Consider the following 13,198-nt stretch of genomic DNA (forward strand, 5'->3'; position numbering starts at 1 on the left):
ACAGACACGTGGTGAGAACCAAACTCTCGAGAGGCAGAAAGGAGACACAGCCGAGGCAGATGGAGAGCGCCTTGTCCACATCTTTCAATGATGGAGCCAAAAACAGAGCCTGAGCTTCCTTCTCCCGAGTCCAGCTCTGTTTCCTATGGCAGCAGTTCACAATCCCTGCTGGCCTGTGGCCCCTAACTCGTGCCAGGAATGCCACACTTGGCTCTTCACAGCCACACCAGAGGTCCCCGTGGCCGGCATTGGCTTAGGGATTCCCATTCTGCATTCCCACTCCAAGCTACCCAGCTAGAGCAGCACACAGCCCTGTAACTTGATGTAAACCATGGCAAGTTTTCACATCATGAGGAGGAAGGCAATTAAAAACAACATTGTGTTATTATTCTATTTGTGGGAATTGCGCCGCGTTGTTTTCCGCACGATTTTCTTTCCCAATCAGATTTGGGGATGGCTCTTCCTAGATAAGATAATTGGCTGAAATCAATCCACCATAGCCACAAACACGCAAATTTGGATAATGCTATAAAAGCTGCATTTAAAAGGAAGAAAGAAAAAGGGGGAAAAAAAAATAACTGAGCAAGGGCTGATTGCTCCATATCACTATCTGCAATTCAGTTCCATTTGTAGTGAATTATTAACTAGATTAATCTTTGTTTAAGTCTGACTAGACAAAACAGAAATATTACTGTGAAAACATACAAGTTCTACACAGGCCAAAACTACAGCAAGCTCCCTGCATTGTCTAGAGCTTGTCTAGAGGAAGGAAATCATCAGCACATTGCCGTAACACCACAGCTTCTGCTCCTGCCCCCAGCTCCACAAAATCCCTTAACTTATGGTGCCTGGATTTCCCAAACATCCCCAGTCCTACCACAGCTAGCTGCTAAGAAGTGAAATATATGTGCTGCTCTCCATCCTGCACCTCTATCATAGGGTTAGAAAAATCAATGTAACATTTACAGCACCAGAGATCCATGCCATACATCCCTCTACCCATCCCAAATCCTGGAATCTCAGGGCTTCTCTAGCATTTTTGCTTTACATACTGGAACCTTAGCAGAACTACAGTAAAAGACACATACAGAAAAACCCCACCATCCTTCCTGCATGTTTATAAACTGCAAAATAGGTTTGCATGAGAAATGCCATAAAGATCCATTTGAGCCAACTTTGAAAGCCCATTATTGGATCCTAGCCTTCAATCTGTTGTAATCACATTTTAAAGCTGAAGTTCCTTACATGCTGGCATTACACAGCCAGCATGTTAACCCAAACTAAAATTTATTTTAGTGTATTTACCCAGCAGTTCGTAATTGCAATTAATTTTATTTCAAATCTCTGCAAGGAATACATGCTAGATTTATACTCCATTAAACATGAGATTCAATGATACTGAAGTGTGCTATGCCACCAGGAAGAGCCACAGTATTCAAAGAAAGTTGAGATTTTGCACCAGGGCAGTACCTCCTCCATTTATCACACCATTAGCTGGCAGTAACATGGGACCAGGGTCTGTGTATGGTCTATCAAGAACAACAAGGCACTAGATGGAAAGTAGAGAAAGGGACACAAAGATGGCTTTAATATTCCTGTCAGCCACCTGTACTTCCAGATCCAGGTTACCAAGTCCTTTCCCCTATTCCATGGCATTGCTTCCCAGGAGTGCTGTAGATCCATCCCCTTGTACATCTGTCTCACAGCTGTACACGGAGAACTCTTCCAAGAAACTGGGGACTTATCGATAAATCCTGTATTCTACAGAACATAGATGACCTGGGACTTTACCTATTCCTTGAGGATGACTTCCATTTTTTTAAGCCACATGCAATTATAAATAACATGAAAGGGTAGCAGAGGTACCTGTGAGCAGCTCCTGATTTTGTGGTCATTCGATTTTGGAGCATGATACTGGTTCTAAGCTCAGTCTTACAGCTCTCCAACTCAATCCTGCCCTGAAAACTTGTGGTAAATATCATTGTCCAAGTTAGCACCACACACACCACTCTCTTCACGGCTCCCTTGCAAAGCCCTCTCACCACAGCTTCAGCTAGAATGCCTTTTGTTTACAATTTCACCAGCTGAAAGACTCTTTTGAGAACACAAAAAAAAAAAACAACAAAAAAAAAAAAAAAAGAGAAAGAAAAAAAAAAACACCAGAAGGGAAAGAAAGAAAGCTGAAGAGGCCACTATGAGGATCTAATCTATGGCTAAGACCACCCCTTGCCTGGCAGTCTGCATTGCCATCAGCTGTATGCATTGTGAGTGCATTGGGGTTTAGATCAGCTGTCTGTGCCTTCTCCCTCATTAACATGGATAAAAGCGATGGCCTCTGCCGGGTGCACGGCATTCCTCAGCATACCAGCTGCAGCTCCATCTTAATGCATCCTCTGGGCTTGGAGAATTAATTAGTTCTGATAGTCACCATGTTTCAAAATGATGGCTGTCATAACCCCACAGATAAAATTACACACCCCTGGCATATTCCACATTGCCCATTCAGGCTCTCTGTAGGCCACCGTTGGCTTCCTCAGATGTATGGCACAGGAAAGATTTAACTTGCCAAACCCTTTTTTTTTTTTATATCTCTTTGTTATGTTCCAATTAAGTCTGTGTTAATCAAAGGCAGTATTTCCCAAATATTCCCCCCTCCTTTCCCCAAGCCTCCTCCTAGGCAACTTGAGGGTTTGTACCCCCCTTCCTCCCACCTACAATTAGCATTCAGAGTTTCTCTCGGCAGAGCCAAAGACTCCCTCCCCCTAGGAAGCTTTCTTCTTAGGAACACATTTTATATTTCTCTACCCCTCTGCAAGGTGCTTCAGCCAGTTTCCAAACAAAGAGCAAAGTGACTTCCCTCAGACATGTGGAGCCTCCAACTGTATTCAAACACCCCTGTGACAGTTTTCCTGCTGTGACTGGCTCTAAAACAGAAGCCACATGCAGTAAAAAAACAATAATTCATTGATTTTCTTCTGCTTACTTCCAAATTACCAAGAATATCAAATTTAGCTCAATACTACCCTCACCCTTGACACTCTCTAAGATTTCACTAAATAGGCTGCACCCCTGGGAGAGGAGCTGAGCTGCAAGTAGGGTAGAACATACCAGGAAAGCAGTACCAGCTTTCATCATGCAGAGCTCACAAATGTTCAGGCTGTAGTGAGTGCTTTCTTTCAAAGTAGCCTTGTTTATTTCTTATTTCTTCCTCTGAAATGGTGCTCTGGCAATATGATTGTGAAATGTCTGAGCTTTGTATGAGTTTCTGAGACCTCATCATGTGAAGTTCAGTCACCTCTGGTTGAGGGAGCTTCACATTCTGAAAGTTAAAGGGAACAATATACAATGCAAGCTATATGATCAATATTCAATTAAAAATGTTTAAAATGCAGGAAATTGTGTGGTCATCAAAACTATGTAGAGTAAAGCAAGTGCTGCAACCATCATGTCTGTATCTCTGCTGATTTTGATTTACTTTTGAACTGACCTCATGAACCTGGCTCTGAGAAAGAGTAAATACCTCCTTGTCACTCTGAAATAAGCACAAATACTGTTTTCAAAAACATCTACATAAATTAGCTGTCACGTTTTCTCTGGTTGGTTAACATTTACAGCACAAAAACAGAAGCAGTAACTTAGGGAGAGGCCATAGGTGGATGAAGAAAGTAAAAGGACAACTAGTTCACAATTGCCTAAAGTAGGAGCATCCAGTCCAGGAATGAGAGAGCAGAGCAAGACTCTGACACACAGGAGGGAATGCCCCAGCACATGGTATTTGCAGTATTAAAGCACACACAGTAACTCCTAATAAACTTTTTCACCAGACTGCTTGCAACCCGAAAGTTTTCAGAGGTACAAGGGTGTCTAGCAGCTGAGACACAGGGCATCTGAGCAGGGAGGCTTGGCTGGGCTCCCCATGCCAAATTGACCCCAGTTCTCAGGAAGCCAGCTCCCTGGCTGGTGGCAGACACCCTGCCACACTGCACAGGCTGCATCAAGCACTGAGGTGACACCTTCTCACCCCCAAGGGCCCAGGGAGCCCCACCTTGTGTGCCAGGTGATCTTTTAGCCCAAATTTCTGCCCAAAGTGGTGCAGGAGCCGGCCAGGTAGAGCTGTAGTCAGAGCCTGGCACAGTCTGTAACCCCCATGAAGAAGGAAAATGCCCATCACCAACAGGAGGAAAGGGTGGCTGGTCCCTCTGGAACAAGGAAAGCAGACATTGTAGCAGTCAGTGAGGAGACCATGCTCTGATGAGAAGGGAGAGGAAGGAAAGGGGAAAAGAGTTTACTTCACACAAATGCCTATGCAAGAGGCAAGAGTAGATAACAAGAGAGCTGATGCTGTTACTTTTTATCTCAGCCTACAGGACAGGAAAGGGACGTGCTTGATTTACAGCTCCTTTCACCACTGCCCTGCCTGAAGTGGTAACAGGCAAGAGACCCAGCTGACCTCAAGCTGCTGAAGAAGCTGTCAGCTCCTGCCAGCACCCACACAGGGACCAGCCAGATGTGCTTTGCCCATGTGACACAGACCCTGTCCAGGCAGCCACTCTGCCCACACTCCCACAAGGGGTTCCTGCAGAAGAGGGAGAGTAAGTTTCACTCCCAAACATCCCAAACATTCCACAAGGAATGGGATGTGGCCATGGGCTATCACCACACGGAAGAGGAGATCCTCCAGGATTCTGCTTCTGGAGTAAAACCTGAGCCATCCCTTCCACCAGGCTAGATTGTACATTGCAGCAAAGCCAAAGTAACGTGAAACCTTGACCTCAGAAAAAAGAAACAGCCCTTCTTAGGAACACACCTACTGTCAGCATGTCCATCACAACCCTGGCTGCTATCATGTCTGCATAAACAAGGAATTATTTACTTTCCTCATCCTATAGGGAAAGGAACAGGATCTGATGATGCACAGGAAACACCTTGCCCTGTCTGCTCCAGCAATTTTGCAGTTAGAGCATATAACAAAAGTAGATAGATTTGTACATTATATGCTTATCACCACTCAGTTCTTTAGGAAAACCACACAGAGTTAAAGATAAGGTGTTACGAAGCACAGCTTTGTATTAAGACACCCTTAAGGAGCACCTTCTAATGGCAGAGAAAATTCTAATGTCAAGGGGACCAGGCAAAGCTGACAAACTGGAGGTTGCCACACTATTGGGTATTTGAGACATGACAGAGCCTACCCTTACAAGACTGACCAGAGCAGTGGCAAAGAGCAGCACTAGAAATGAGCTGAAAAACTCTGAGAAAAAAAGAAAAGTCTTGCTTTTGGCAAATCAAAATGGCAAAATCAAAATAGTTTTGGCAAATCTGAGTATTCATCTCTGCCAAGCATATCCAAGGGGGTGGGGGAAATGTGCCCCTTTTCATCTAGCTAACCAAATGTGGAAGATGTTCTTTTGCCCTCCTGAGATAAAATCTGTAGTATTTTTCCCAGAACCACATTGGGGTGACCTATCCTTATGTTGATTAAGGGCTGATAAGCCAACTTCCAGAGATCCTTTGCTCTCCCTTAGATCAATTAAATAACTGTAATAACAAGAAGCACAGTAGCTACTCCAGCCCCCTATCCATGTTCACCTAAAAGAAGAAATCATCTTCTGTCATAACAGTTCAGTGTCCTTGGTTTTGTACTATCAACAGCTCCAGAGAGAGGAATAAATGATCAGAGGCCCATCAGGATATCCTGTCATTCAGTGGGGAGGCTTTATTCAGCTTTCCAGTGAAAACTTTCAGCAAATACCCTGCATTTTGGAATCTCTCCTGCCTGGGCAAGCTCTGTATGCCTTATCCTACACTCATTTACCTTGGGGAAGACAAGAGTCCTGTTAGAAGTATTTGCCTGAGAATGCAGAAGAAACAGCACCTCTAACAATCATTTTACATCAGAATTGAGTTTTCATGCTTGGACAACTCTGAAAGAAAAAAGTCCAGCTCACAATGGAAAAGAGCCCAGAGTTTTTATTCTTTTTTGCTTTTTTGGTTGCAATGAAACTATGTTTGACATCACAAGTCCAAGATGAGGTAAGAAGCAGCTTTTTACATAATGGATTTTTATTTGCTTGTATTACTCTGCTTTATAGAGAGAACATTTATCAGATACTGTATCTTACAGCAGAAAAAAACAATTTAACAGTCACTGCTTATGAATTATAACCTAAGAGATCTGTAATTCAGACCTCTGAAATAACAGAAATGCATCTGTTTATTCTGCATGAGAATTTGGCTCAAATGATGTAAAATGAGCACACAGAAAAAGTGTCTAAAACTGGCATATGTGGAAAAATACTGTAAATGATGCATTTAGCAAAAGAAATTGCTTGGGATTTCTGGTAAGTCAGAAGATGAAAACAGAAGTTTTTTCTATAGTGAAAATTATCTGTTCCTACTAACTAAAAGGAAGAAAATCTAAAAAAAAATTTAGACAGGTAAGGAATAAAAATCGAAGGAATTGAACTATTTAGAGTAATAACACAAAGTTATAAACATATTTAAAGGGTTTGTAGACCTTAGGGGAAGTGGTACATTTGTCATGTACAAATACTATGAATCTGTGGTATTTCACAACATCTGTTTTCACCACCTTTGTAGAGAGGCAAAGCAGATTTAGAAGAGAAAAGAAAAGGACAGAGAGAAATTAGACGGGGGAAAAGGAAGACAGGTGTTTTGTTGCTATTGTTGTTTGTTGGTTGCAGTTTTTAAATGGAAACATACATTGAAATGCACAAAAATTACTGGGAAATATGTAAAAGTCATCTTTCTTCTTAAAAAAAAAAAACAGTAAAAGAAGAGGCACTAAAAGAAGAGACACTAAAAAGTCAACTTTCTTCCATTTTTCTCTAAAAGCAAAAAGGGAAAATGAGGAATTTGGACAAAGTGGAAATAAAATGTTACCATTCCAAAACAAATAGTGTTTTACAGCTGGTGGCAGAGAAAGGGCATAAGCTATTTTTATTTAAATTTTTCCTTTTCAAAACACTCAATGAATTTTATTGTTCTAAAATGAAATTTTGTGGGGTGCCTTTTCTGATAGCAACCAAATGTCTTTTCAAGCTGTATCCACATTATACCCACATCTGGGAAAAGGTCACATTTTTACTTCAAAGACACCTGAAAAGCATCTACACAACAAAAAGGTTTCACTACCCAAATATTTCAGTGTTACCCAGACCAGATTTCACCAGTGCACTAATGAAGACTAAAATTTGGCAACTAAATAAATTTTGAAGTGTGTTTATATGTGGGTGATGGCAATCACATACAGTGGCCCTGAGGTTATGCAGCTAAATCTCCTTATTGGAGTCTGTGATAAACTTTGTCTGTGACAAATTGTGCTGCTGAAATGTCCAGCTGTCAAGGGGAGAAACTGCTGAGTGAGGGCTTCATCCAGGACCACCATGGGACATGTAGAGATCCTGCCCAAGGTGCCAGGGTACCCACCCAGACCAGCTGTGAGATTCCACAGAGGCTGCAGCATCCCAGAAGTGCCCAGAAGGTCCAGGACTCTCTGGACTGCACAGGGTTATCTTGCCGGTTTTTAAAAAACATATTCTGAATTAGGTCATTTCTCACCATTTATGAATGATGAACTCACTTCTACAAATACCAGGAAGAAAGAAGATGAAGCCAACATTAGATGCAGTTCAGCAAAGACTTACTGCTTTAAAATAGACACATAAAAACAGGTTTAAAAAAAAAATGAGGCTGCTCTTCCCAGTGTGCTCTGGTGGGGTCAGACTCAAAACCTCCACCTTTAACTCAAAGCAAGATGTCATTCTTTGACACCAATTTGAAAATAGCAGCCTTTAGATCAGTACAGTGGTGCTGATTTAATTTTGCCTCCTCCACACCTTGTTTAATTTTGCCTTTGAGTGGGGAAGGCACTTGTCAGCATCTTTGGAACTAACACTCCGTAGGACGATGCTGTCTCTGTAACCTGGCTTTTAAGTCTGACAAACTCAGTATTTGTTGATAAAGCACTCTTGGGAAAAATATTACACTTAGAAGGGTTTATCCTGCAGTGGTTGGACATATTTTGTGCAGACAAAGCTTCTGTAAAGCACTAATATATAGTCTATTACCTAGTGTAACTCCAAAAAATGGAGCTCCTGCTGAACAGAAAAAAGCTGTGAGTGAGAACAAAGCTGAGTTAAACTTGCCATTTTTGAGCAATGTCACTCGTGGTAGTGTTTTTCCTTGTTGTTAATTATTCTTCTCCTATTGCAGATGAAGAAGCAATGTGATCAAAAGCTGCTCATTAGAATGAAAACCAAATGTGTACCTTGCTCTTTAAACCTTGACACCCAGTGCCCTGCTGGTTACACCAGAATTACCAACGGGACTGGGACACCGGACTGCAGGTATCTCCTCTGGCAGAGCTTTTCTCATGAATATTGTTCTCTAGTCATTAGAAAACGTTAACACATATAAAAAATTCTCTAGTTTATGCAGTTTTCTTCTGGAACATTTACATCAGCTTCACCATCTCCAGAGCTCAAGCCACATTCAGGGTATTTGATGCTTGAAGTTAAACAGCAAGTGATATAAGAGGAAAATAAACATTGCTACTGGTGATCTAACAGATTTTCTCTTGAATAGGATCACAGAATCTCTTCTATATTTATTCTCCACATTTGATATAAATTATATAAAATATATGATAAATATATATTACTGTATTATACTTATGTTTAATCTTATATATCATATAAATAATCTATTTTTCACATTTCTAGATCAGTGAGTTGTGGGGGTGAAGGGCAGGAAGAGATATCTCAAAACCAGTTTGACATCTTGCCATTCCAATTGGAAAGAAAGAAGCAGTGTTTTAAAGAAAAATTAACTATTTTAGAGAAAATGCAACTATTTTGAACTTAAATAGCATTTAAAGAATCTTGATATTAAACAAGTTTTTAAATACTGTTTCAAATCAAAACTTAGAGAAATGTGCTGCATTTAGGCTGGAGTGGGAAGATAAATACATTGTTCAAAAGAAACAGCTCCAAGGATCTTTTTAGACCTCGACTTTCAATGTATGTTTTAATGAAGAAGAAGAAAAGGTAGAGCAATGCAACCAAGCTTAAAATGCTCTTGTCTGACACCAAAAAGAGAAGAATAACTTAAGAATTTCATTTTTCCCCACAGGAGGCTTTAAGTACTTTAAAGCAGCTCTAACTTCTTTTCCACAGGTACTACCTGGAAATTAAAACACACACACTTTCTTTTCCGGGCTGTCGGCATCGTTGTGTGAAGGAATTTGAACACCCTGAGTGCTGCCAGGGACACTGGGGCCAAGACTGCATGGGTAAGTTGTTTTGGGCTTTGGGAATTGATTTTCTTATAGAATTTGAACAGAAATAAAGCAGCAACTTTTCTTCTTTTCAGAAACTACTGCTGTGAGAAGTTTGCTTCTCGGAGCTTGTTATAAAAGTAGAAATAAACAGCAGTTTTCAGCTAAAATTTAGGGGATTTGAAGAAAAAACAGGTATTCAAATTTTAATTTAAAAAGTAAAAATCATAGAAAAATTTAAAGAGCCACAGAAAGCCTCCTAGATCTTGGGATTTTCAAAACAAATAATTACATTCAATGCCTGCAAAATGATTTCATTCAGGAGGATCCCTAAAATGGATTTTAAATATTAAGATTTTCAAACCACAAATTTAAATGTTTCATTTTAGGTCAAAACCACCCTAATCTGCATCTGAAATATTTCCAAATCTCTTTAATTCTTGACTTTATGATGCAGGGAGGATCTTTTCTTTCAGCTCAACTTGAGACAGTTTCTTGAACTGCCCATGAATGCTGAAGGCCATTACTGAAGCAAGAGAATCAGGAGTGCCTCCCCTCCTGCTGCCCCTTCCTCAGGAAAAGCTTTTCAGCATCTCCACAAATACATCAAATCTCAGGCTACCAAGATGGGCATCCAGACCCACAGAGGAAGTTTCCCTGCCCAGCCAGAGCATTTCCTCCTTTAGTTAATGGCCTCGAGGTCTGTTTCAATGTCTGTGAAGTCCTTTGTCCACAAAATAGATTTTAAAAACATATAATTTTAGCCAAAGCTATTATTTAAATACCAGCAGCAATTTATCCACTAAAGGAAAGCAGTCCAACTGCAGCTCACAGCAACTTCAAGAGAAAAGACAGGCAAAGAGTTGAGTGTGTAGTGTGTGCTTATGTCTTCTGAGTGACTTGTGGGGTGGTTTACCACCCCACCACCAAATCTACCTCATCATCCCAAAATCAGGGTAGACACACAAGGGGCATCAGTATTTCTGGAGAGAGCAGAGTCCCATGCCCCAGAGTCAGAGTCCTGCCTGCACCACTGTGTGAAGGAGACTGCAAAGGCAAGGAAGCCTTCTCTTCCTTTGGACAAACTTCCTGACCCCAAAAAGCAAAGAGCCAAGGTCTCAGCATTGTTTCTGCTTTCATTTGGAAGGAAAAAAAAAATTGTTATCTCTATGTTATCTCAACCTCTGTAATAGAACACAGCACAAGTTGAAATATTTGGAGGAAAGACGGTCCTTCCTGAGGCAGGACAAAAATCCCTGACTAGAGGTTTACTTCACATTTAGCATCTGATGGCAAGGACAAAATCAGGTCTTAAATTGAACTCTGACTTCCTTAAATGATAGCACATGTTGAAACACACAGTGTGAATGAAAGATCTTTTGTCACATTCCCTCCCCATGAAGCACACCAAGTCATCCAGCTGCACACCAGCTCACACTCTGTAAAAAGTCATAAAGTCAAAAGAGAAAAGGGTCAGAAAAGGTCCAGTGGGGAAGAGCACAGCCTTTCAACACTGCCAGTATCACCCAGCCACAGGTACTACAGCTGGTGGATCTCAGGTGCAGCAGGAGCTGCTCCCTACCCCAGCAGAGGTTCTCACTCTGGGCAAATATTTCCATGGCTCTGAAGAAAAGCCTGGGTAACAACTGAAAGGTGTATGGCATGACCAGCTGAGTAAAAAGGACTGTAAGAATAAAGAGGGGGAAATGTTAAAAGAAAAAATAAAGGCCAAGAGGAAAGATATTAAATTTAATGCTACCAAATGATATGGTTCAAAATACTTCTTTTCAAGTACTACTCACTGCTTCAGCCTCACAGGGAGTCAAGCAAAGAGATTCAAAGAGGTTCTATTTGATAACAGGAAAGTTAGGAATTTAAGTGCTGAATTCAAGTCCATGAAGGGAAAAAAATGCTGATAGAATTCGGTTCTTTTGGCCTAGATTTAGAGATTTGGCCTTCACACTCTGACAGCTGTTAAGAGATAAGCAAGAGCATCTCTTTCTTACTGCTTGTCAAAAAGCATCCTCAATAAAAGCAAAGGTCTCTCTTCTCCCCGGGGTGGCAGCAGGTGACTGTGCCAGCTCTGCTCTAGTGTCCCAGCACTGCCTCCTGTGGCATGGCTGGCTGCAGAAAGCATTTTATCTGCCTGGCCAAACTTGTTCAACAGTATGGTAATTTACCCAGCTTCTGATAAAGCTGTCCCTTGGTCCTGGTTTCAAAACAAGAGACAAGATGTAGTGAAGACAAGGGCAAGTGCAATGAATGCCAGCAGCAAAAAAAACCAAACCAAAACAAAAAACCCAAACCTGCTTTGTCAATAATTTAAAAGTAACTTTTCCTAGGAATTACACTATGAACTCTGAGTTTTCTCTATCCTTGCACATTCAATATAAGCATCAGTGCAAATAAATTATTTTCCATTCTGTGCAAATATTAAACAGTTTCCATTAGTCCTAAAGATAGGATTTAGCTTTCATATGGTAGCCAGAAAACAAGGTTCACTAAAAGCCACTTGAAAGATTAAAGTATATTTATTTACTACTTTCCCTCAATTATAGTTATTTAACATAAATTCTTAAAACATCTTATTATTTCAGGGTGTATGAGATAAACAGCACTAAAATTTTCATCTTAAGCTCATTGTTTTTTCAAAAGAAGCTTACACAGATACCATAGACCTCAGTCTACCTTAGGGAATAAATTAAGAAATACTAACAGACAGGTTTAAAGCCAAAGCTTTTACTGGAATTAAGTGTACACATATGCACATCTACTTATTTGCTCATCACTCTATCCAAATCAAATTAATTTTTGCTAAAACTTCCCCATTAATTAAATACTCTAAATCAGGACTAACTTACGGAGGGGGAGCACGAATCCGGTGCTGCCCATCTCCACCCACACAGAACAAACTCTGAGACTCTTTATAAGCAATAAATCTCACTAGTAATGTACAGCAGAGTACCTGGCAGGCCAATGGGAGTATGATACATTTAGCTACCATCTGCATCAAAATTATGGTACCTAATGGGAATCCTAATTCCAGGAAGGAAAGGCTTATGGAAGAGAGTTAATACATCATTTCCAAGGAAGGGTAGGACAACTGTGAAAAATAAGGGTATCCCTATAGGAGAGAAAACCTGACAGAATGATCTGACTGAAAAACACTGTAATATACATTTTCTGTAGGCAGTCTTTCGGTAAAAATTTGTATCTTGAAGCCTTTCATACAAAAAAATAGGACTATTTTTATTATAAATATGGCAATTTTTTCTTATCTCATCCTGCTGGCTGGGGTTTTTGTTGAGACTGTCTCACCTTATATATATACACACCACTGCCTGTAGCCATAGTTTTAGCACCAGAGGCACTAAAGAGTATAACGCACCTTTGGCAAATAAGCTTGATTAGTGACCACAGCCTTTTGAACAGGATTTGGTTGTGAGATATCTAGATATTTAAATTTCCAGGATTGTTTGAATAAATTATCACAGTCTTATGAAGGTAACAGGGAAAAGGAAAATTTCCCAGACAGCAAATGCAATTTTTGGTGGGGATTAAAAAGGCTTATTAAACTCTAACTTAGCATCAAATAAAATCCTGAGGGGAAATTATCAATCCATCAGAGTTGTATCAACGCACGGGAGCGGTCAGGCAAGCTGCACTTGTACCAGGAAACCAACAGCTTAGGGTGTGGCAGACAGAGGTGGATCAGCAAGAACCAAACCAAATGGTACTTCAGAATAAGAGAATTATTTTTTTGTTCAATCCTTTGACTACAGTCACTAGCCTGAGTTTCCAGACAAGAGAGGGTGATGGTCTCTGCTAAGATTCCAGTGAAGAGATTCAGGCAGCTACAAAACAGCAGCTGTCCCCCAGAGTCCCTGCTTGGCCCAAAAC

The 13,198-nt window shown here is 40.7% G+C and overlaps 1 protein-coding gene across 1 annotated transcript in view; it reads left to right on the plus strand.

Moving 5' to 3' along the window:
- Positions 1-5,750: 5,750 nt before the first annotated feature.
- LOC131573579 (stabilin-2-like) overlaps positions 5,751-13,198 on the plus strand; it is a 72,633-nt gene continuing 65,185 nt past the window's right edge. The window contains exons 1-3 of the mRNA XM_058827658.1: positions 5,751-6,033; positions 8,236-8,369; positions 9,198-9,313. Of these exons, the coding sequence (XP_058683641.1) occupies positions 5,950-6,033; positions 8,236-8,369; positions 9,198-9,313 (334 nt within the window). The 5' untranslated portion in view covers positions 5,751-5,949. The remainder of the gene's footprint in view (positions 6,034-8,235; positions 8,370-9,197; positions 9,314-13,198) is intronic.

This window comes from Poecile atricapillus, chromosome Z, assembly GCF_030490865.1.
Source record: "Poecile atricapillus isolate bPoeAtr1 chromosome Z, bPoeAtr1.hap1, whole genome shotgun sequence".
NCBI classification, from domain to species: domain Eukaryota; kingdom Metazoa; phylum Chordata; class Aves; order Passeriformes; family Paridae; genus Poecile; species Poecile atricapillus.